General features: G+C 44.2%; 1 protein-coding gene and 1 long non-coding RNA gene across 4 annotated transcripts in view; one reads left to right on the forward strand and one right to left on the reverse strand.

Annotated features, from left to right (window-relative positions):
• Positions 1 to 23,884, reverse strand: part of LOC120385978 — an 80,465-nt gene that overhangs the window by 17,835 nt on the left and 38,746 nt on the right. The window lies entirely within an intron of this gene.
• LOC120385972 (solute carrier family 2, facilitated glucose transporter member 11-like) lies at positions 959 to 23,807 on the forward strand. 3 transcript variants are annotated; one of them, XM_039504614.1, is made up of 12 exons: positions 959 to 1,195; positions 1,753 to 1,851; positions 4,209 to 4,380; positions 6,097 to 6,183; positions 6,895 to 7,024; positions 7,225 to 7,373; positions 15,552 to 15,739; positions 17,675 to 17,785; positions 19,389 to 19,490; positions 21,178 to 21,253; positions 22,147 to 22,274; positions 22,630 to 23,807. In XM_039504614.1, the coding sequence occupies exons 1-12, from the start codon at positions 1,169 to 1,171 to the stop codon at positions 22,825 to 22,827; spliced, it is 1,467 nt and encodes a 488-aa protein (XP_039360548.1). In that variant the 5' UTR covers positions 959 to 1,168; the 3' UTR covers positions 22,828 to 23,807. The 3 variants fall into 3 exon arrangements, with proteins under 3 accessions (XP_039360548.1, XP_039360547.1, XP_039360549.1); XM_039504613.1 differs by having other exon boundaries at positions 4,209 to 4,369; positions 6,059 to 6,183; XM_039504615.1 differs by lacking the exons at positions 959 to 1,195; positions 6,097 to 6,183 and having other exon boundaries at positions 1,769 to 1,851; positions 4,209 to 4,369.

Here is a 23,884-nt window from a genome sequence, read left to right on the forward strand (position 1 = left end):
GGGTCTATCCCTCCCTTTGGACTGGTCTGTAGTGAAAAACTTGCGTCACTCCACACTTTTGTTCTGCTTTGGGGGACAATAGTTTCCCAGGGCTCCTAGGCCTGCTGTGAGGCTTGAGGCAGTGGTGAAAATCTCTCTGCCTTGCTCCCCAATATGATAAAATAGTTTTACTTTTCCATTGTAGTCTCCTTTGCCTGACTAGGTCTGTGTACAGGTCAAACTCCTCTTTCCACCAGGTCCATGGTCTAACAAGTTCTATGTCTTCAAAATCCAGGGCTTCAAACCAAACTCCATGGCTCAAACTCCCCGCTGTTGCATTTCAGAGGACTCACAGCTCTGACACTGCTACAGTGTTTTATCTGAAAATTATGAAGCTGCATCCAAGTTAAGTTCAACAAATGGAACTTTACTAAACCCTATAGACTCCTCTATCCATGTGGCTTCCAGTTGCTTCCAGCCTAACTTCCTGCATTTCCTGTTCCACTGGTGTCCTGTCAATAAGTCTCCCTAGGGCACAAGGGTTCTCTAACTCCAGTTCCAGTGTTCATGATACAGAGAAGAAGCTGTCTGACTGGAATGCAGAGGAATGAGGGGGATTTGCGCAGCCAAAGGGTGGGAAAGAGCAGAGGGAGAGAGGGACAGGAGCTGGAGAGGAAGGAGCCAGTGGGTGAGGGCCAGCAGCAGATGGCGATGGGGACAGAAGCCATGAGAGACTGTGAACATTTTATTTAAGGACATGCCAAGCATCATATAGGAACTCTATGACAGAGCTAGAGGAAGGGATAGAATACAGTTCTCCATCACAGCATTAAACTTGTTGAACTATGAGATCATCCCTTCTTTTTCTGCAGTTCCCTGGCTCATTCACTGCACACCTTCCAAAATTTGCAAATAATGAGGCAAGGTTACATAAACATAAACTAAGAATCTCTCCCTACAGAACATTCACACAGGAGAGACTAACGAGGATGACCTTATCCAATGGGCATGAAAGAAAATAATGCAAAGCAAACAGTACAAAGTCAAACTGAACTTTGACTGATCCAAACAGACAAGCTTCTTTTAGTGCCTGGATTATACAATTTAAGTGAGGAATGACTGCAACCAGACTGCTAATTCAAGAGACCTGCCACAAAACAAACAAAGAGCTAAGAATACTCTTACCCTGATGATGGGTAGCCTTCTCTCAGACTTGGTGAGTTCTCGGTCATTTATCTATGTACCAAATACTTCTCATTTATATCTAAAAATCCAGCAGGGTAGCAGGGAAAAGGGAGAACTTCCTGTACTTCTAGAGCGACAATCAAACTCAATAATTTAGTCATTTTAACACTTTTTCCCCAAAATCAGAAAAGTAAATGCGGTACTTGACACTGTTTGTTCCCAAAATGTTATTATTCTAAATTTATATTATCCTATTTTCAGGGATATGCAATCACTGAAGAATGTTCAGTTATTCATTAGAATGTAGTTAGTGACCCAAAGTTAGCAAACAAAATAAAAAGTAAATACTGTATTTTCAAGCCCTGAATACCTATATTTGACAGTCACATGCAGCTGAAGAACACTTACATTCTAAGTGAGAAACATCCCTCTAATTTAAAGAGCTTTTTAAGGATATAGTCTAGCATTTCAAGGCATGATTTGTTGTTCAAATCCCCTGTTCATACAATATTTCTAAGAATTTTGTATGTGCAAGGATGAGGTGGCAAGAACACCCTGAATACCAAAAACTTGTCTTCTATCTTCCAGGTTCAGTATCGGAAACTATTTCTAATGATTTTTGTATTGGGAATTGGTGGAACTTTCTCATATGGCTTCCAAGTTTCTATGATCAGCTATCCTTCCATGGTAAGCACAACATCCTCTACAGCTAAATACATAGTGTCAGGTTCTGGCCTCGGGATGTTCTTCAAGACACCTTGAAATTCTTTCCTCAACTCCTTCCCTTCTCATTCTGTCCATGAAGAACAGTAAGAATAGTTTGTAAAACCCCAAAGGATGACAGCTTAGCAGAATTTGTTAAGGATCATGGACATTTGTAAAGGAAAAGGAGACTAACTGCTCCAGAGACTTTTACTAGAAGGTGAAGGTTCATGTGATTTGCTACTCTTTAAAAAGTGTCTATTTCATTGCATGTATCCCTACTATTGGGAGTCTCATATGGGCCTTGATGGCATAAGTGTCTCTTATAATGACTAGAACATGAAAGAAGCAAAGATACAGAGTGAAATTCAATGTACAAATTAAAGTCTGAGCTCTGAACTATTATAGCTAATGAAGTGCCTTCATCTCCCATACCAACTTCATTATAATACTTCAACTAAGGAGGATAATTCAGAATATGGAAAGAATTTGGTTCAACTTACACTATAATTTTTTTTCTAAATTAGAATTTTTAGATATAATAAAAGACCTTATTGTCACAGTTCAGGGCAACTGCATCTGTAATCCCCCTCTGTGGTCCAGCAAGGGCACCCAGTCTAGGGTCCCGACTCCTCAGGCATCATATCTCTTAGGCAGAGACGTGTCTCTCCCCCTCCTGGCCAAAATATTTCCAGGCTGCACAGCCTGCTGCTTACACCAAGATCAGGGGCGGCTCTAGCTTTTTTGCCGCCCCAAGCACGGCAGTCAGGCAGCCTTTGGCGGCTTGCCTGTGGGAGGTCCCCGGTCCTGCGGCTTCGGTGGCTTGTCTGCGGGAGGTCCACCGGTCCTGTGGCTTCGGCGTACCCGCCACTGAATTGCCACCGAATCCGCGGGATGGGCGGACCTCCTGCAGGCAAGCTGCGGAAGGCTGCCTGACTGCCGCCCTTGCAGGGACCAGCAGGGTGCCCCTTGGAGCGCTGGTGCCTGGAGCTGCCGCTGACCATGATATCCCCCCAGCAAGGCAGACTGCCTACACGACCAGCATCGGCACTTCTGCTTTGTCTTCAGAGACTAACAGCACTGTAATCGCCAACAGTTACAGGTTACCACACAGCTCTTTATAAGCAAGCACGCTTATTCTTAAGGTAAAAGCATTACAGACAATACATTAAAACAATAAAAGCACCTACATGCATATTAATAAACTTACCAGAGATCACCCCAACTCCAACAAGGGCTCTGGCAAGTGAACAGTTCTTCAGACCTCACATAGGGCTTTTTCCTGTGGTCATCCATTCATCATTAAAGTGCAAATGTTTTTGCTCAGAACAAGAATTTTCAGTCTTATGGGACCTCAGTAGCCCAAAGTCTTCCCAACCCTTCTGTTGCCGGCTCAAAGAGCCCGAGGCGGAGCAACAGCAGGGTTCGTTGCCCGGTGTGCGTCGCACTAATTATCACACCAGGGTGGAGAAGCAAAACCAGGTTTATTTGAGCCCAAAGAAAGGTGCCAGGGAGAAAAGCATTCTCAAATCCCGCACACCCGCGCGCAGGCGGGATCCCAGCATTTATACCCCCCTTGTTTGTGTAAGCCTTTTGTTCGGTTTTCCCCCTCACCCCTCCCTTCCCAACAGCAGTTACTTAAAACAGTACATTTCAGCGTGTTAGAAAAAGTTCTCATCCATAAGCTTATCTGTTGGCCTTCACAGAACAGCACAGACGCATGAAGCCTTCTCCCCCTCTTTCTCCCGCCTTCTCACTACTATTGCTAGTTTAAGCGGAACTGCAGCTATCTGCTAAAAAGCTGACTCTCACAAATTCTGCTTCTAGGCTGTTAGCATGCAGGCTGAAACCCCTTAGGCTTGAGATCCAGTCTATTTGCTGGATCAGAAAGAAGACCACAAGACAGTTTTAGCTCAGACTATTTAACCAAAAATCCTTTATTTATCTGTTGGTCCCTGGAGAATCCAGTTTAAATCAGTATATGCAAGCCTTTCTCGAGGTGGTGGTAGCTCATTGGAGGTGTTACAACCTGAGTGAATGTGTCTAACTAGACCCCACTATTCTTAGTTCCTGGGCTTAGTTCCCAGGGCTGTGGTCCCCAGGGCTTAGCTCCTGGGCTGTGGTGCCTCAGCTCCATAGAAATGCATATAATCCCTCAATAGTACATAAACATTTGCATTAAAAGAGTGATCTCTTAAAATACTTCAACTTAATTCAATAAAGTTTTATTTAATTCAGTAAGGTTTGTGCAGGATATTATCATATTTGTCACACCTATAATCGGGATAATGGGTAATGAAACTCGTCCCCCTCTACCCCCCCCCCCCCATTTTTCTTTCTAGTACATCAAGAACTTCATCAATGACACCTGGCAAGAGCGATACCACTCTGTCATCGATGAGCAGACTCTCACATTACTATGGTCTTTCATTGTCTCTACCTTTAGCATTGGGGGATTCTTGGGATCCATCAGTTCAGGATACCTGTCTGCAAAATATGGAAAGTCTGTATCAAGTAAAAAGCACTTTTAAAAACTGTAGTCTATAACAAAGTAGAAAAATTGTGGTTGGCTTTGAGACAATTGTCCCTACAGAAAGGAAGAATAGTCTAGAATAGTCCTTTGGAAGGAATATAGAATATTACCATGACATTTTAAAAGTAAGAAAAACTGAGCTCTCAAATTCAGAATTACTAGGATGAATGAGTGTCAGGGAGTATCTAATATAAAAATCTCTCCTTTCATCCAGGAGTATAGACCACATGCCTTTTCTCCCCCAGGAGATGGATTTTCTGATGTATGGCCTCATTATACTGTTCAATTTTAGTGCATCCTTGAGGGGGGTAGTCAATTGTACAGAATTTCCAAGGGTGAAAGTAACATTAAACTCTTACCGATATGGAAGCCCGGCTCCAGGCCCCTTGAAGGGCTGGGCCTCGGCCTCCTCCAGCCAGCCCATCCACGCTACCTGGCCTACACCACCTGGGGCTCCGGCCGCTGCCACAGTAACAGCAGCTGGGAGCCCCAGGCCCTTTTAAATCGCCGGCCTGGGGGCAGCTGCCCTTCCCCCCATCCCCGTTGGCAGCCCTGCGGCAGCGCTTTAACATCGCCTGTGTATGGGCTTGTACTGGCTTCTTGCTGGTACACCGTACCGGCCTTCTTTCACCCCTGAGAATTTCTATCAATCAGATGTTATAGTCCCTACTGGATAATACTGAGGACTCATACACTCAAGGCAACCAGGTATAAATCATCCCTAGCCTTCTTCCTTCGAAAGCTGGCTAAATGTGCATGTCCTTGGGGAATGAGATCTGACTGCATTAAGAATGCTTCCTGAAGTTGCTGGGATTCTTCTCCCTTAGAAGGCATAAGAGGAAGGGTGGAGGAGGGAGGCACAAAAGAGCAAAAGGCCAAATAAAAGAATGGGTCAAAGTTCACTGACACAGCATAGCTGCTAGCATCAATGAGGGTCATTAATCAGCACAGATAGCACCAATAAAAATGAAGATGAAACAAAAAATGTTTGAGGTGGTGTGGAGGTCATGGGTGTTGCCAGGATTGTTGGCGACCTAATCCAGGTATGAGTAAGTTCCACGATATTTTTTCTCTTTAAACAAAGAAGGCTGACATTCAAACACTGGTAAAGGATACAGACACTTTAACTGTAGGGGATGTGTCCAAAAAGAGCTAGGCTGTAGCACGGCTGAACAGCAGGGAAGCAATCTCCAGAGGAGCTCCTTCACAAACTGTGTTCAGAAAGGAACTGTCTAGGAGGGCACTGTGGGGTTCCTCTGCAGGGATAGTGCCAGATACCCTTAGAGAAACCAAAATCTCAGAACTTAAAGAATTCCCACCAAACAGCACAGATCCATGAGTGGGAGGTCTGTTGGGATGGGTATCTTTGAAGAAATATTATTTCAAAATTTTCATTACAGCCTCTGCTTTGCCTGACTGAAGTGCTCCCATTTACAGTGGAATAGTCCACTTTATGCTTAGATCACACCAATTTCAGTATCAATTTAAGTAATGACTCAACAGCACGGTATAAGCAACTGCTAGGTCCCACTTGCAAATTCTCGATTCAGTGATAAAGTCTATATATCTGTATATTCAGAGGATAAAAGGAGGGTATTTGGAGAAAGCAAGAGAGATGTTGCTGCCAGTTTTATGAAAGTCTCTTATGTGCTGTTACAGAAAGAAATGTCTAACGTTCAATAATCTGCTCCTGATAGCAGCTGCATTTTTCTGGGGCTTCAGTAAGATAGCAAAGTCCTTTGAGATGATTTTGATTGGACGTTTCCTTTGTGGTTTATATACAGGTAGGTTGTGTTTGATTTCTACTTGAATAATAATCAGTTGGTTTTGCAAGGCTGTAAACCAGAGGCAGGATCAATATTCCTATGTGTCAGAATGAAAGGGGTCAATAAGTTTTTATAGGGTGAAAGAAAAGAGATGATACCCCAAAGGATATGGGATAAAGGGGTTAAGGGAGAGAAATGAGAGAATGCATTTGATTGCTTGAGACTATTTTCCGCATAATAATATTCCAGCCTAAGGGGAAACACCTTGGAAGAGTGAATTTAAAAAATATGTAATAAAGTTGACAGCAAAAATATTGCAGGCTTACAAATAATAAATAAATAAAAGGTTCACTTTGTACTGCTAGTATCCTGCCCAGACTGAAATGGTTTGCCTCTTATATCTTTTATCCCTGTGTATGTTTATCAAAATTACATCTCAGTCTGTCTACACAGAATATAGGAACACCTTCAGTTAGATTTCTTATTTTTTAAAGAGTAAACCAGAATTCACCCTATTTTTTTATTTTAAAAATGGTTTTGATCTTTCTTAATTTCCACTCAGACAGAAGAATCCGCCTTTTAACATTAGTTTGTGATATGAAGCCACAGAACTGATCCTACTTCCATTGAAGTTAATAACAAAACCCACTAATTTCAGTGGGACTTCAGTTACATTTTCCTTCTTTTAAAACAAACTTGTTCTCCCCTCCCTCTTTTCCCCTATTCAAGGTTTGAGTTGCTGTTTACATGGACAATATTTGGCAGAAATTTCCCCTAAGAAGCTGCGTGGATTTACAACTGCCACTCTCTCTCTTTTTGTAAACATGGGGAAATGCTTAGGGCAAATTGCAGGACTAAGGTAAAATAAATGTATTTATCGTCACATCTAAATTTCTGGGGCCGGAGGCGGGGGGTATCTTTTCTATTAATTCTTTATCTATCCACTGTTATCCCATATAGTTTAATTCAGTCTCCCCATTTATCACTCAAAAACTTTTGGTAAGTTTCCCAGAACTGTTTGGGGTTCCTTTGGGTCTTGTTTTAACCTATGCTCTCTAGTGAACTTTTAGGAACTGAATCCTTGTGGCCTTTACTGATGGCTATCGGTGGAATCACAGCATTGGTGCAGCTGGTCACTCTCCCATTCTTCCCTGAATCTCCACCCTACCTCCTGATGCAAAAGGGAGATATGGAAGGCTGCCAGGAAGGTAACAGGGACCACCTTAACTCTCTGCTTTTTTTCTAGCTTCTGTCCAGTTACTCAAGCTAGAATCTTGGAAGAGGAAAGGATTCCACACCATTTTGAAGAAAGAAAATAGCACTTGTACACTGTACTTTCTTAATGCTGTCATCAGGACAGTTCAGATGCAAGTTTTTGTGGGGGTTAACATTGTTATTAAAATTAGTGGCCATCATTTCTTTACTCTGATATAGACCTAGTTCAAAAATTAACGTTAATGCTATACTGAGTTGTGGTTATAGTCAGAAAAGTGACAGGGTAAGAATGGTATCTTACTACTGAACAGATCTGATCCTTGGGTGTTTTCTGAGTGGTAACTTTTTCTTGTTAAGAAGGTAAATATTTATCTGTCTAAACTACTAGCCAACAATAACATTGCACAGCACAACTAATAGGTAGTAACTATAATTGACTGAGATACGAATCAGCAAAGAATCCTGTGGCACCTTATAGACTAAGGGCTTGTCTACACTACAGGACTATTTCGAATCTACTTAAGTCGAATTTGTGGATTCGACCTTAATAAGTCGAATTTGTGTATCCATACTAAATACACAAATTCGAACTTCTGAGTCCACATTCACGGGGCCAGCTTCGACTTTGGAAGCGGTGCACTGTGGGAAGCTATCCCACAGTTCCCGCACTCCCCGCTGCCCATTGGAATTGTGGGATTTCACCCCAATGCATGCTGGGGGGAAAAATGTATCGTCATTGAACCGTCAATCCCGCCTCCCTCTCTTCCTTGAAAGCGCCGGCGGAAATCTGTTCGCGCCCTTCTCTGCTCGTTTACAGCGCGGACGCCACAGCACTGCGAGCATGGAGCCCGCTGCGATCATCGCTGCACTTATGGCCGTTGTCAACTCCTCGCACGTTATCGTCCACCTCTTCCACAGTCAGATGCTGAGAAACCGGGCGAGGAGGCTCCGGCAGCACGGTGAGGAGAGTGGCGCAGACCTCTCACAAAGCAGGGTACGCCGGGCAGTGGAGATCATGGTGGCAATGGGTCAAGTTCATGGTGTGGAACGGCGATTCTGGGCCCGGGAAACAAGCACAGACTGGTGGGACCGCATAGTGCTGCAGGTCTGGGATGACACAGAGTGGCTGCGAAACTTCAGGATGCGAAGGACACTTTCCTTGAACTGTGTGACTTGCTGTCCCCTGCCCTGAAGCGCCAGGACACAAGGATGCGAGCAGCCCTGACTGTGCAGAAGCGAGTGGCCATAGCCCTCTGGAAACTTGCCACGCCAGACAGCTACCGGTCAGTAGCGAACCACTTTGGCGTGGGCAAATCTACCGTGGGGATTGCTGTCATTCAAGTAGCCCACGCAATCGTTGAGCAACTGCTCTCAAAGGTAGTGACTGTCGGAAATGTCCAGGCCATCATAGATGGCTTCGCCGCGATGGGATTCCCAAACTGCGGTGGGGCTATAGATGGGACTCACATCCCTATCCTGGCACCAGCCCACCAGGCCAGCGAGTACATTAACCGAAAGGGCTACTTTTCAATGGTGCTGCAAGCTGTGGTGGACCATAGGGGACGTTTTACCAACATCAACGTCGGGTGGGCGGGCAAGGTTCATGACGCGCGGGTGTTCAGGAACTCTGGTCTGTTTAGACGCCTCCAGGCAGGCACTTTCTTCCCGGACCACAAAATAACGGTTGGGGATGTGCAGATGCCTACAGTGATCCTCGGGACCCGGCCTACCCGCTAATGCCCTGGCTCATGAAGCCCTATACAGGCGCCTTGGACACTGAAAAGGAACTCTTCAACTACCGGCTGAGCAAGTGCAGAATGGTGGTGGAGTGTGCTTTCAGACGTCTCAAGGAGATGGCGGACCTTACTGACTCGCTCGGACATCAGCGAAAAGAATATCCCGTAGTTATTGCTGCTTGCTGTGTGCTCCACAATCTCTGTGAGAGCAAGGGCGAGACCTTTTGGCCGCTTGGGAGGTTGAGGCAAATCGCCTGGCTGCTGTTTACGATCAGCCAGACACCCGTGCTGAGAGAATATCCCAGCGGAAGCGATATGCATCAGGGAGGCTTTGAAAGCGAGTTTCCTCGCAGAGCAGGGTAACCTGTGACTGTCCACTTGATTTTAAGAGAGCCTGATCATAAACCAAGTTTTCCCCACTTCCCAAGGACGTTTTAAAACTAAGGACATGTTTTAGTAATTAATAATAAATCTTTCGTTGACTTTTCATTTCTGTTTATTCGTTGAAACATGGAAGCATTCTGTGCTGGTTAAGGTGTGCACTGATGGGTGGGTTTGCAGGAAGGGGCGAGGGGTGCCGTCCTTGGATAGGGGTTACCATGACGGCTGTGGGTTTGGGCGTTGGAAGGGTGAGGGGTGTGGGAAGGGTGAGTATCTGCCCCTGTATGTGGTTTATTTTTGGGGCTGGGGCACCGGGAGGATCGTGACTACGGTCCAAATGCATGTGAAGGGAAGCCTGCCTTTACATTCGGGATGTCAGGCACCAGGACCCTGCACAAGCATACACCTCAAGGAAAGACCCGGGCAGCATACACCACACAGACTGTCCCTGGTGCCTAGTGACTGCAGTCTGTGTGTGCCCTGCAGTTGACCCTGCAGCCAAGTCTGTAGCATGGCACTGTGGGCTATGCAGTGACATTACAATTACCCCCCCCCCCCCACAGAACAACAGAAAGTCTTCTGACACCAGAAACGTGACGGAAACAGTCAGTAACACCAAACCGCTTTTAATAATGTAATACACAGTGGGGTTTGAACTTGGAGTTGGGACTGGTTGATGCTGTAAAGAAAGAGCTTGTACAAATTTACAGCGACAGTTGTCTCTAACATTATCGGTGTGCTGCGGTGCAGGGACAGTTCTCACGGCCCCTACCGCCTCCGTCTTGTCACTTTGGGTGAGGGGGACAGGACTTCTTGGCGTTGGAGGGCGGTTGCAGATGCACTGCAGGGGGCTCTCTCCTCCTGACTGCGGTCTTGCAGAACATCTACAAGGCGCCGGAGCGTGTCCGCTTGCTCCTCATTAGACCAAGCAGCGTTTGAGTCGCCTGCTGGTCTTCCTGCCGCCACCTATCCTCCCGTTCCAGGTGTGTGCGATGCTGCTGACACAGGCTCTCCCTCGACTGTCTCTGCTCTGCCGCCTCCGCTCTGGAGCTGGCCATCAGTTCCTGGAACATGTCGTCCCTTGTCTTTTTCTTTCTGCGTCTCATCCGAGCCAGCCTCTGCAGGGGGATGGCGGGCAGTCCGGGAAGGAGCCAAGCTGTGTGATGTGAAAAAGTAGGTGATTTCCTTGAACACATACATGTTTGCCAACAGTAAACACAGTCTAGTCAGTTTCAGTGAACAAGACCAAAGAGGGAACCAAGTCTCAGGAGATCTCAGAACTAGTCCGAGATTTGAATACGCTCATTGGCGGCGCCATTGCACTGGAGAGCGCATGCGAGGAGAGACAGCTGCATCCTCTTGCACAAAGTCCTGGTAAGCCTTACAGTACAGAGTGCTTATCAGTTAGTGCTTAGCTGTGCTCTCCTGCTGGAGGCAATGTGCAAAGCAGAAAAGATGAGCGTTATGCGGCATCTCCCGCCAGTGAACGGAAAGACCCCTGTATGCTTTTCCTCTGAGGCCTGCCACAAGTGGCTGTTAAGCGAGGGTCATTCTTATGCAAAGTAAAACTCTGTTAAGCGAGGGTCATTCTTATGCAAAGTAAAACTCTGTTAAGCGAGGGTCATTCTTATGCAAAGTAAAAGTCTACCATGCACAATAGTAACAGTACACTAATTCCACTAATTAGATGCAGCACTTCCACAACGACATCACCCTGAGGCGTGTCAGGCGCACACACAGAGAGCGGATGTTAATAGAAGCCCTGCACAGACCAGGACCCTACGCTGCCATGCTCGTAGAGGCGATGGTCCCCCTCTACCTGAGGATGGCATGGCGCGGAAGAGTGTGCTTCAACGGAGCACCCAATAAAGCACCTCTCCCAAGAAACCTCTTGCTGAGGCTTTTCCAGCTGCTCTCTGAGAGCTTTTTTGAAATATCCCCAGAGGACTATTGCTCCATTGCTGTTTGTGTAGACCTGCTGTTTGTTTAGTTTCATATTTAAAAATGTTTATATAGTATTTCTATTTTTTATATAAATCCCTGTTTCTTAAAAAAATAAATGTTTCCCTGTTTGTAGCACTTACCGCCTGATCCTTCCCCTGATTCCGAGTCCTGGTTAACGGGCGGGGACGGTTGGTAGGGGATCTCTGTGAGGGTGATGAAGAGATCCTGGCTGTCAGGGAAAGCGGGAGTGGGTTCGATGTCGCCTGCGCCGTCCTCTAAAGACCCTTCCTCATCTTCCCCATCGGCGAACAGGGAGGGGAACTGTCCCGCACACTATTCCGTCCTCGGAGTCCACCGTCACTGGTGGGGCACTGGTGGCAGACCCACCTAGAATGGCATGCAGTGCCTCGTAGAAGCGGCATGTCTGGGGCTGGGCTCCGGAGCGTCCGTTTGCCGCTCTGACTTTTTGATACCCTTGTCTTAGGTCCTTCACTTTCACGCGGCACTGCATCGCATCCCGGCTGTATCCTTTGTCTTTCATGGCTTTAGAGACCTTCTCGAAGGTCTGCGTTCGCTTGTTGGAGCGCAGCTCCGAGAGCACAGACTCCTCGCCCCACACAGCGATCAGATCCTGGACTTCCCGGTCAGTCCATGCTGGGGACCTCTTTCTAGTCTGGGATTGCCCGGACTCCTCTGCTGGAGAGCTCTGCATCGTTGCAGGTGCTGCGGAGCTCGCCCCGATGTGCAACCAGAACGTCAGATTCAAACCGCCCAGACAGGAAAATGAATTCAAATTTTCGCGGGTCATTTCCTGTGTGGCTGGCCAGAGAATCCAAGCTCGGACTGCTGTCCAGAGCGTCAACAGAGTGGTGCACTGTGGGATAGCTCCCGGAGCTGCTAAGTTCGATTAGCATCCACACCAAGCCTAATTCGAGCTAGCAAGTGCGAATTTAGCGTTACTCCACCTGCCGGGGTGGAGTACCAAATTCGAACTAAAGAGCCCTCTAGTTCGAATTAAATGGCTTCCTGGTGTGGACGGTTGAGCGGTTAGTTCGAATTAACGCTGATAAATTCGAATTAAAGTCCTAGTGTAGACCAGGCCTAACAGATGTTTTGCAGCATGAGCTTTCGTGGGTGAATGCCACTTCTTGCATCCGAAGAAGTGGGTATTCACCCACGAAAGCTCATGCTGCAAAACATCTGTTAGTCTATAAGGTGCCACAGGATTCTTTGCTGCTTCTACAGAACCAGACTAACACGGCTACCCCTCTGATATGAGATACGAATGAATTTATTTAAAATTAAACACTTTTTTTAAGCCAGCTGAAATTAGACACCTTTATTTTGTATAGTCTTTCATACTATGGTTGGGTCATTACACTAATTGAATCTATTTCCCTATGTTAAGTTCTCCTCACACCTTCTATGGGCCATCTTAATTATCACTTCAAAAAGTTTTTTTTCCTCCTACTGATGATAGCTCATCTCAATTGATTAGACTCTTCCTGTTGGTATGCATACTTCCACCTTTTCATGTTCTCTGTATGTATAAATATCTCCTGTCTGTGTATTCCATTCTATGCATCCGAAGAAGTGAGCTGCAGCTCACGAAAGCTCATGCTAAAATAAATTTGTTAGTCTTTAAGGTGCCACAAGTACTCCTGTTCTTTTTGCAGATACAGACTAACACGGCTGCTACTCTGAAACCTTTCATACTAATGGATCCCAAAAATACTATCCTAATAGACACTAGATAAGCTAAAGAATTCGATAATAAAGCCAACAACAGAGGAAGAGAGAAACTAACAGGCATAGGGAAGCAAAAAAAATTTTAAAATGACTTTTGAAAAGAAAAGCAAATGAATGAGGCAGAGAAGTAAGAGAAGATCATTTCAGACAGCAGGAAATGGAAGGAAAAGGGCCCTCACACCAACAGTGTGGAGATTGTGAAAGGGAGCAGAAAAGATATTGTTAAATGAGGAGCTGCTGGAAAGTAGGGAACAGAAAAAGGTCAGGGATCCACATTTCTCTTAAAACAGGACAGCTACTGACATTATCAACACCTGACAGGGAACAAAGCTGATGTGTATCTTCACATAAGCTGAAGTGTGGATGGCTGAAAGGATGGTCCTGTATGTACTGATTCAATTAAAGAGTGACAGGGCAATGAATGGGTTTAATAGAGAGCATGGTGGAGCAATCCATCAAACAATGACATAAAAACTAACTGATGGATTGAGTAAATGATTTATTCACTGCATACTTTGATAAATATGCATTTGAATATGGAACAATGCATCAGTTGTGGATGGATGAACAGATTAGCTATTTAATATCTTCCTTAATTATCTGGAGGTTGAGGGACAGCAAGTTGAAGAGATTTGGAGAGAATACCCTATTAGCATTCTGAATACCAGTGAGCACAGAGAAATAGTAAAGAAGGTCTAAAAGTTTAGAAATATTGGTGCAAAATAAAAATAGATTCAACATGGGAGAATAATAAGTTAATATAGCCTGTGGTGGAAAATACTAATTCAATAGTGAATAAAGAAATGCCAAAAGAGACATATGGATGATAGTGGTGCAGTAAGCAAGATATTGTGGTTGCTACGTGCTCTGGCTCGGGGAGGGGGGCTGTCTCTTGGGAATCACCCTATACTCCATCTGGTCCTGGTGTTACTACTCAATGAATACGATTTGCAAAGCTGAATATCTCAACACCAGGAAATACTGACAAACTGAAAGGAGTACAGAAAAGAGCAACAAAAATGACAGACTGGGGGTGGGAGTGTTTGAGGAAAGATTAAAAGTGATAAAATATATAATTTAGCTGAGAAATACCTAAGCAGAGACTGGGAACATGGTAATCATCTACAGGTATTTGAATACCAAGAACTGAGGGCATTTTACCTGTGATTACTGAAGGGTTGCCATTAAAAAAAGAAAAAAATTACGAAAGACATTACCACAAAAATTACCACATTTTCCCTTATACTTATAAAATAGGAGATCTGTGGTGAATTTTTGAGGGTTCTATTTTCACTACAAGCAATGTTATAGAATTAAGATTTCTAAGATTATATCATTAAGATCTTAATGATAGGTTAAAAAAATGCCAAGAAAAACTTCGACTGCAAGCTGAATTCAGAGATGAGTCTAGTGTAAGTCACTGTTCTTCCAGCTCCCTCCATGTGTAAATTAGACCAATTTAAACCCCCTTAGACATCAATACGTGTAAGTAGGTCTAAGGGAGACTAAATTAGTTTAAGGAGGCCTAATGTACACATCATTTCGGATTTCTGCTCATACTCCCTTGGAGAAAATTAGACTCTTTGAAACTCAATCTACTTACTGACGTATATTGCACATCCTTACACATCATTTCTCAGTTTGGCCCCATTTCTCTGACTGTGAGAGTCTAAGATGGTGTATAATACACATCAAGGAGATGAAAGAAGGTGTGAATAAGTAGGGAGTACCCTTAATGTTAATTTAAAACTAATTAGATTGACCCTCCTATAAGCATTTTTTTTCATCTCTTCCCACCCCTTGTGTATAAATTATACCAACTTAGATTCAGTGGCCCAAATTCAGACATGATGTATAAGGAATGTAATTTATACATTGGAAAGTGGGTGAGAGTCTAATGAAGTTGATTCTAAATTGTTATAAACTTAGACTGCTTTAGATTTACATAGTTTTACATCTTATTTTGGCCCAATGATATTATTAATAATAGTTACTGATTCTGGTAGCAGCCACTATAAATGCAGGAAGTAAATGATGCTGAAGAGATCACTGGTTGTCTGATGCCCACCCACCTATATATTACATAGCCTAATCCATACTACAGGTGGGTTGATGTCACAGATCTAGTGTTCCCTCCTCCCTTTTTCTCTGCTTCCAACCCAAGTTCAAAAGATCTGGATTCTCTCAGCACCTAGAAGGAGAGAGAATTCTAACTAATTGATCAATGGCCATGCATGGATGACCCAATGAATCCACTGATCAGTTAGTAAAGGACTGGAAGTCTGGTGAAAACATCAGTGAACAAATGTAATGGGTTTATCTGTTTGTTTTCTAATAATTTTGAGAGTTTTTCCGTTACAGCTTTGAAGCATCTTTGGGGTGAAGGGAATCATCAAGGAGCAATTGATGATATGGTGAAGGAGCAGGCTACAATGAAAAAAATCAAACCCATGAATGTCCTGGAACTCCTAAAAGACCGATCCTTGCGATGTCAGTTGTGTTTATTGATCATCATTGGTGTTACCTTACAGCTTAATGGTATCAATGCAGTTAAGTAGTCTCCTCACTTTAAACATTATTATAAGTCATCACTGAGGAAGCAACATATTGTAATACCAGGTGTATTCAAAGATATGAGGCGAACCCACATAGTCTAAAGATTCCACAAACTTCAATGCAGCCAAAGTGCTGACACAACAGCACCCACCTCCCCTAAAGGTGCAGACAAGTACACAGTCCAACAAAGCATTTGTTACATTTTCCAGTCCCCTAGCCTCTTTCAAACCACACCCACCAACAATCCAGCTAATGGGAGGGGAAGCCCATTACAATATGCACACTTAATAGTAGGAAGAGTAAAAAATGAATTTGAAAGGCAACAAATCTAAAACTGATAAAAGGATTACACTGTATTTAAAAAAACAATGCATAATTAATGCACTCAATTCATTGCCACATAATATCACTTAGTCCAAGAGTTTAGTAGGACTAAAAAATGACTTGACATTTATATGGACAAATAAAACATCCTCAGTTCAGTATGTATATTTGTAATTTATAGAGTTATATATACCCTCATGCTTCAGGACACAAGTCAGCATCTAAGCACTGGGGATTAGAGAGAATCTTTTTGCTACAGGCAGTTTATACCATAATTGTCCATTACAGGGATTCCTAGACTGAGTTTAAGGCCAGGAAGAACCAGCAGATAATGTAGTCTGATCTCCTGCACACCACAGGCCACTAACCCCCTCCCCCCACCCAGCTACCTCTACACTGACCCAAGAACCTGGATTAAATTTAAGTATTACAATCCTCCTCCAGAGACTAAATTATTGCATGCTACAGGAAGAGAATAGGAGGGACCAAACTGCACCAAGGCCCCTGCAGTGGCATGGCATTGATTTTGTGAGATATACCCAAATGAACGCTTGCACCTTTCTCTGAAGAATCTACTATCAGCCACTATCAGTAAAAGAATACCAGGCTAGTTAGACCCAACATGGCAATATTTATGTTCCTGTGTAAGTCTTTAAGACCATTGGGCACCGTGAGTTCTGTGTTTCACCATCATAACACTCCATTGGTTTGTTGCACTAACTTTTTTTTTTCCCTTCGAAACCCCTAAGACCACTGCAGCTATAGTACAAAGCCTTCATGAAACCCGCCTAACCATAAACAACTGCTGCCCCATTTTTATTATTATTGTTGTTAATGACACAATTTTTCTTCCTTCTGCAGCCAGAAAAATTGGACCAGATCTTCAGCTGGTGTGAATCAGTTCAGCTCCATTGACTTCAACGAAGCTGCATCAATTTATACCAACTGAGAATCTGTTCTATAGTCTTTCTAAGGATAGTAGGCTTTGTGCACTTGCACTATGGGAATCTGTGACATTTTGCAAGTCTGCAGTTGAATGTCTGGGACTCAGTCCTATTCACCTCATTCACCCGCAACTCTCCTGAATTTCAAGGAGAGTTGTGTGTGAAAGCGGGACAGGGGTTTTGACTCTTCAATTCCTTTCTCCTGATTCTCAATTTTCCATTAACACTGGGAGTGCAGGGATTACGCCTTACAAAGACAGGCAATGTTTACACAGCTCAGAATGGCAGTTAAACATGCATTAGGATCATAATATTTTTCTATTACTATCTTGAGCCAAAAATACTCAAGCAGCTTGTAATTCCCCAGCTCCTGATTTTGTGATTTGGCAAAGTAATGGACTTTCAGTATGTCCACAAGGTTGGAAAGCTCTTTAGGTAACTAATCTTCCACTGAAACTATTAAAATCTGTTCTCATGTAAACATCTTCACATAAATGTTAGAGTAAGAGCTCAATATTAACTAGACTATTAAGTACAAACCAGGTTAGTGGGTGAGAAGCACTCTCTCTGCTACCTGGCCCATGACTCATAAACAGTCTTGCACAGGTGTGCTTCAGTGATTTTTAAAAAAAAAACTCTTTCTTTTGTTACATTTTCCAGATCTATTTCTACGCCTTTGATGTGTTCCATACAGCTGGATTTACTCAAGATCGTATCCCCTACATAACTCTGGGAACTGGGACCTGTGAGTTCTGCGCTGCCATAATGTGTGTAAGTCACATTGCAGTGGGAGTTGGCATATGTAAAATTTCCATAACCTGGGTGGTGGATAGTTTGCTGAATCAATGAAAAGGGAGGGTCTATTTCTACAAAAGGATTTTCCAATATGAAGTAGTGGGTTTCTCACCTGTTCTTTGACTGCATCAGATAGTCGAGTATAGACAAGATGCCAGCATTTCTATCTCCATGTGATTTGACCTGAGTCAAAGAAAGTTCAGATGACATGATGGAATAAAACACCAGCAGATACTAGAGTCTTGTCTACACTAGTGCTTCCACTATTGCTTTCACTGGAGGACCTCCGCTAGTGGCAGTGCAATGGAAGGAAATTATAATTTTAAAAAAGCTCTGGCATTGGGATCCATAAAAGACATTGCAGCCCCAGCTGGTAGTAACACAATTTACTGGAACATCTACAAAATAGGGGGAGCTCACTGAGAGATACGGTGAAGCTTGGCAAGTGAAAAGAAGACGTGGTAGAAGAACTTCAACTCTTTACTATGGGCCAGTTAGAAGGTTGAGTTTAAGTTCTTGATCAAAGCAGAATTGAGGCAGAGGCGAGGACCAGACCTCTCGATCCTCTTAACCTCAGGATACGTACCCCTGATTCTATCTCCGACAATCTCTTCACTTGCATACTTAGCTCATCCCACTCAAAGAGAGCTCATTCAATAGAATTCACCTTTCTAGGAGTTGTAGGGAGGCATCTACACAACAGGAAGAGCAGAATGGGCTTCTGAAAAGGACATCATTTCTGTTCCATGTCTCCTTTCACTTGGGAGGGACATCAATTGCCAGTTCCATTAGGAACTTGCTTGAAAAAGATTTGGAATCCGTGAAAACTAGAGAAGAGACAGGTTCTGCATAAGAAAGAGCTGCTGGCACAATGGGATTACTAGTACCGTTTTTCATAGATTACAAGGCCAGAAGGGACCACTGTAATCCTAGTCTGACCTCCTGCATAACATAGGCCATTGGATTTGCCTGAATTAGTTCTTGTTTCAGCTACAGCATATCTTTTAAGAAAGATATCCAATCTTGATTTAAACATTTCCAGTGATGGGGAATCTGCCACAACATTTGGTAAATTGTTCCAATAGTTAGTTACCCTCACTGTTAACACTTTGTGCCTTATTTCAAATCTAAAATTGTCTAGCTTCACCCATTAAGGCAACCTCTAGCCATTAAGGCAGTTTTGAGGCAGCAAAGCAAGATACTGTGTTCAGAATGGAGATTTTCCTGATGAGATCAAATAGCTTATTGAGTCATAGTGATTAACTAACACATTTTCCTTGAAACTTTTGGTAGGGAATTTTTTTTTTCCTGAACAGCTCTAGTTTTCATATTGGTAGGGACTACATGGGAAGTCAGACACAGGAAGAGGAAAAAGACAGAAGGGCATATGCCAGCATCCCTAACCAAAATATAACGGTAGGATACAGAAAAGCCATTTGAAGTCTGGAACCTGATTATGAGCTCATTGACCTATTACACGCAAGACAGATGAATCCTGGTGAAGAATACCAATACAAAAGACAAATAGGAAAGGTAGTTTTAGTGTCTGACTACCACTTTTGCATTTTGTGCCCTTCAGAGCCTCATCATTGATAAGTTTGGCAGAAGGATGCTGCTGTTGTGGGGATATGGACTGATGGCTTTGATACTCGTGCTCCTCACAACAGCTCTCTCCCTGCAGGTAAATAAACACTCCTTTTCTTTGTGTCCTTTACTGGTAACTTGCCTAGTTGGGATTCTTGTCTACAAGAACAAACAATATCTACAGCACTCATTCAGTTAGTTCTTAAATGTTCTATTTGTGATTTTCAGAACAGTCACCTCCAAAAAAGGAGAGAAAATTATCTTTAATCTGAGACTCCTTAAGGCAGTGATCCCCAACACAGTGCCCGCCTAGCGCCCAGCAGGGGAGAGAAGCCGCGGCCCCACGCCTGCCAGGGACAGAGAACTCCGGGGCTGCTTGGGGCGGTAAAAAGCCAGGAGCCGGCCCTGGCCAGAGCCCTGCCGCTGGAGAGCCAGAGCATTGTCCCTGCCCGGGCTGCGGCGGCAAGAGGGGCTCCCGGAGTGTGTGAGGAGCCGGGGAGGGAGAGAAGTGGGACCCGGGATGCAGGGAGGGAGGAGGGGTCCTGCTGCCGCCACCGCTACCACCACTGCTGCTGCTCTGAGTCTTCCCAGGGCGGCGCGGCATTTCATCGCCTGAGTGGGCTGTGCAGGGCGCCGCCGGGCTGGGCGGGGGGCACGGATCCCAGCTTGCGTGCTGATGGGGCGAGCGGATGGGCAGCCTGAGCTGCCAGGGAGCTGCCCACTCCTGCCCCCAGACCCAGCCCGCTGCGCACCTCCCCTGCCTCAGCCCCACGCTGCTTGCCCCGGGCCCCCACAGTGCTGGGGTGAGGAGAGGCAGAGGCCGGCTCCGAGCGGGGCAGCAAAGGATACTGCCCCGCCGGGGGACCCCCGCGGCTCGGGCACCTGGGGGTCAGTGTCCATCCTCTCGACTCTGCCTGCACGGGGCTGGGGAAGCAGCTGTCAGCGCCTGCCCCTCTCAGTCCTTGGACCCCCCATCCCGCTCACAGACTCTTCACTTGTACCTCCCCCCATCGCTCCTTCACCAAACCCCTTCCCCTTGTACCCTCCCTTCCCCCGCACCTCTCCCCTTGTACCCTCCCCCAGCCCTCTCCTCCCGCACCTCCCCCTTCCCCTGCACCTCTTCTCCCGCAACCCTCCTGATACCCCCCCTCCTCCACGAGTACATCACACCCTGCTTCTCTGCCAGTGTAGCGCTCCCAAGCCCCCCCACACCCGCTCCTCTGCCTGAACCCTTTTTACTAGATCCCCATCCCTTTCTGGGTACAAGGTTTGAGGGTTAGTCCCTATGCCTTCCATGTGCATTTGGGTGCATGTGGGGGAGGGCACTGGTGGTGGGGGAGAGCCCAGGGCTGGGGTGGGGGCAGCCAAAAATTTTTTTGCTTGGGGGGGCAAAATACCTAGAGCCAGCCCTGCCCCAGCAGACGCGGCACCCGCCTAGTGCCCAGCAGGGGAGAGAAGCCGGGGCCCGCACCTGCTGGGGACAGAGTACTCCGGGGCTGCGGGCGCCAGTGTTCTCTGTCCTCGCGGCTTCTCTCTGGATTCATATATTATGTAATATTAAATATGATGGTTTTTGTATTATTTAATGTACAAATACAAAATAAGCCTTGAAAAATTGTTGGTGCCCGCCCCACTCTTCTGAAAACATGAATGTGCTACTGGCCACAAAGAGGTTGGGGACCACTGTCTTAAGGTCTTCCAAACCATGCTGGCAAGAAATCAGCATGTAAGTCTATTAAGGTATTAACAAACACGGTCTACTGTCCCTTTGTCTTCCCCTTTAGCATCAGTTCTTCTGGATGCCCTACTGCAGTGTTGCTCTGATTTTCCTGTTCATTATCATCTTTGCAACTGGACCAGGTTAGTACGTAGATGTGAGGAGAGAGAGACGTTGGAAAAAGAATGAATCATCTAAATATACTAACATGAAGGGACTATATACTGATAGCTGAACAAATTAAATTCAGCATAATATAAATTATTTATAATATTTTGCACAATTATAGCCAGCGTTTGGTATTCAGATTAATACTAAGTATTACTATTCATCCCATCACCCTTGGGAATGGCCTAATAGCCATTCTGGCAGCATGTTCTAGCCACATCCCTTCCTTTCCCAATACGCTCCCTACACTGGGGGCTGACACAGTCTAGAGCCATTCTAGCTCCTCTGTGTTGACTGGGAAACACTCTTACAATAGAGGGATTCTTTGGAAGCTAATTCTACTAACTATATACTCTTAAGAATCTCACTGTAGGTCAAATATGAAATATAAAGGCTATATGTGAATGTTAGTAGCATGACTTTGATTGGATCACACCTTTAAGTTACACTGTCATAACTTCTGTAGTGTTAGGAGCTGGGCTATTTACTGCAATAAAAATTAAACAAGAAAAGTTCTTGCAAGTGACACTGATCAAAAAAGGAAGTTTACCAATGAAAAAATCTGAGTTCCTCCACTTGGAAAGACTGAAAAAAGAACTTACCACTGAAAATACTACAGACTGTGCATGGACTATTAGAATTCAATGCCTCTGATTCTTTTTCACCCTACTTAGATCAGTGTAAACTAGTGGTAATGCCACTGATGTCAATGGAGTTATACCAGTCTAAAACTGGTGTGAAATTGGAATCCAGTCTAATATCTGTGAACTTTACACTAAAACTTCACTAGATTTAAATTAGCTTAGAAATGAACAAGCATTTATTTTTGCTATTTAATTATTATTCTGAGAAATCTTTTCCTTTCCAGCTGGAGCTTCATTCCCAATCATGGTTGAACTCTTCACCCAGTCATCCAGATCATCCGCATTAGTGATCTCCACGTCTCTACACTGGGTAGGACTCTATGTGATTGGGATGATTTTCCCATACGTAGTGGTAAGTGAATCTAAATTGAGCTCTTCTTGAGGGTGCCTGATTTAAAAAAAAAATTGGAGAATATTTCTGTGCCAAAGCAATGGCATCACAGCACACGGATATATCAGGAATCCTGGGTTTTGGAACAACCATAACATCCTTGCTTCCTAGCCATGGGTAGACATGCCTTAACACAGAACTCAACCCTGATCACTGAAGTGAAGAGTGTGAGATTGGCCCATTCACTGAGTGCTATATATGTCCTTCAGATCACCATTTGAAATTAAGATATCTTCTTTAAAAATTCCCAAACTGTAACAGTCAAGGCTAACCAGGGAAGAGAATTAACTTATTTTCTCCCTCTTTTGGTTTTCAGGAAAGCCTCGGTACCTTCAGCTTCCTCATTTTTGTGGGCTTCATTTCGATCGCATGGATTCTCATCTACAGGTTCCTTCCAGAAACAAAAGGCAAATCAGTCATGGAAATCAAAGAGGAATTCAGTAATTTAAATGTCAAGAAGAAATGTGCCCAGGCCATGGGAGAGAATCCCTCTGACAAATGTACCAAGTTATGACTGGACAGAAGAGGAGTAATTTCTTAAAGGGACAGAAAATGGTGTCACACACAAATGAATATTTAAAAAAAGAGTGTTAGCTTTAATATTTTACTCCTATTATTCTATATTCCATATTCATTTCTTCATGCAAACAGACTTCATAGAAGATCACCCCATGTGATTCTATAATACAAGTGTCTTTCAGTATCTAATGGACACCATCACCAGTTACATAGTAATGTGCATTTCATGTTAAGATTCCAGTTTACAAAAAAAAACAAATCAGATGTGTACTTGCATACTTTGAAAGTCACCCAAACCTTATTTCTGCCCATGTAAGGACACTAAGACAATTTGGCTTTGCAATAAATACACATTATAGATAATAAATAAGACGGTTTATATGCCTGAATTTGTTGCCCTGTTGGTCACTTTGACTGTGCTGTCCTATGGCTCAGTAACCATGTCGATGGAGCACACTTTCATCTCAAATGGGTAACTCATAAACAACACTGAATCTGAGAGTCAAATGATGTTAAAACCAACAGAATATCACTTACATTTGTATTCCTGAAGTATCATCATTTTTCCTGTCCTACAATTCAGGTTGGACTGGGTCAGACACAACTGTTTGCTTATGCACTTAATCCAACCATTCTAAACCTTGTCCAGTCACTGACAATGAGGGCTGGGCAGGAGTTTACTGACAATGGTTTTTTGAGAGAAAAAACCCACTTGCAGAGAAGGTTTATCAGGTCCAGGATGAGATTTCCACAGGGATTTGAACCTGGGTTTCTAATATGCCAGGAGACTGCCCTCCTCAATGGGCTATATCAGGAATTCAAACCTGGGTGTTCTACATCCCAGATGAATGTTCTAATCACTGAGCTAGAGAGTCAGTCTCTCTCGCTCCTCATTTTGTTGGAGCTGCTCAATTTTGTATAAATAATTAAATATTCATTGGCCAGACAAGGAAAGACACTGATGGAAACAGAGATTTAAACCTAGGTGCCCTATTGTAGGGGCTACTAGCTATTCTGAGGTCTCTTTCTCACTCCCTTTCTCTTTTTTTTTT

The sequence above is a fragment of the Mauremys reevesii genome, linkage group 18, assembly GCF_016161935.1.
Source record: "Mauremys reevesii isolate NIE-2019 linkage group 18, ASM1616193v1, whole genome shotgun sequence".
NCBI classification, from domain to species: domain Eukaryota; kingdom Metazoa; phylum Chordata; order Testudines; family Geoemydidae; genus Mauremys; species Mauremys reevesii.

What these genes read in the sequence shown, in the direction of transcription:
- LOC120385972 (XM_039504613.1), top strand. Translation starts at nt 1,169, where the DNA reads ATGATGGGTAGCCTTCTCTCAGACTTG. An exon ending in TGATCAGCTATCCTTCCATG is followed by an intron (nt 1,852 to 4,208) that starts GTAAGCACAACA and finishes TTTTCTTTCTAG; the next exon opens with TACATCAAGAACTTCATCAA. An exon ending in CTGTCTGCAAAATATGGAAA is followed by an intron (nt 4,370 to 6,058) that starts GTCTGTATCAAG and finishes GTGCTGTTACAG; the next exon opens with AAAGAAATGTCTAACGTTCA.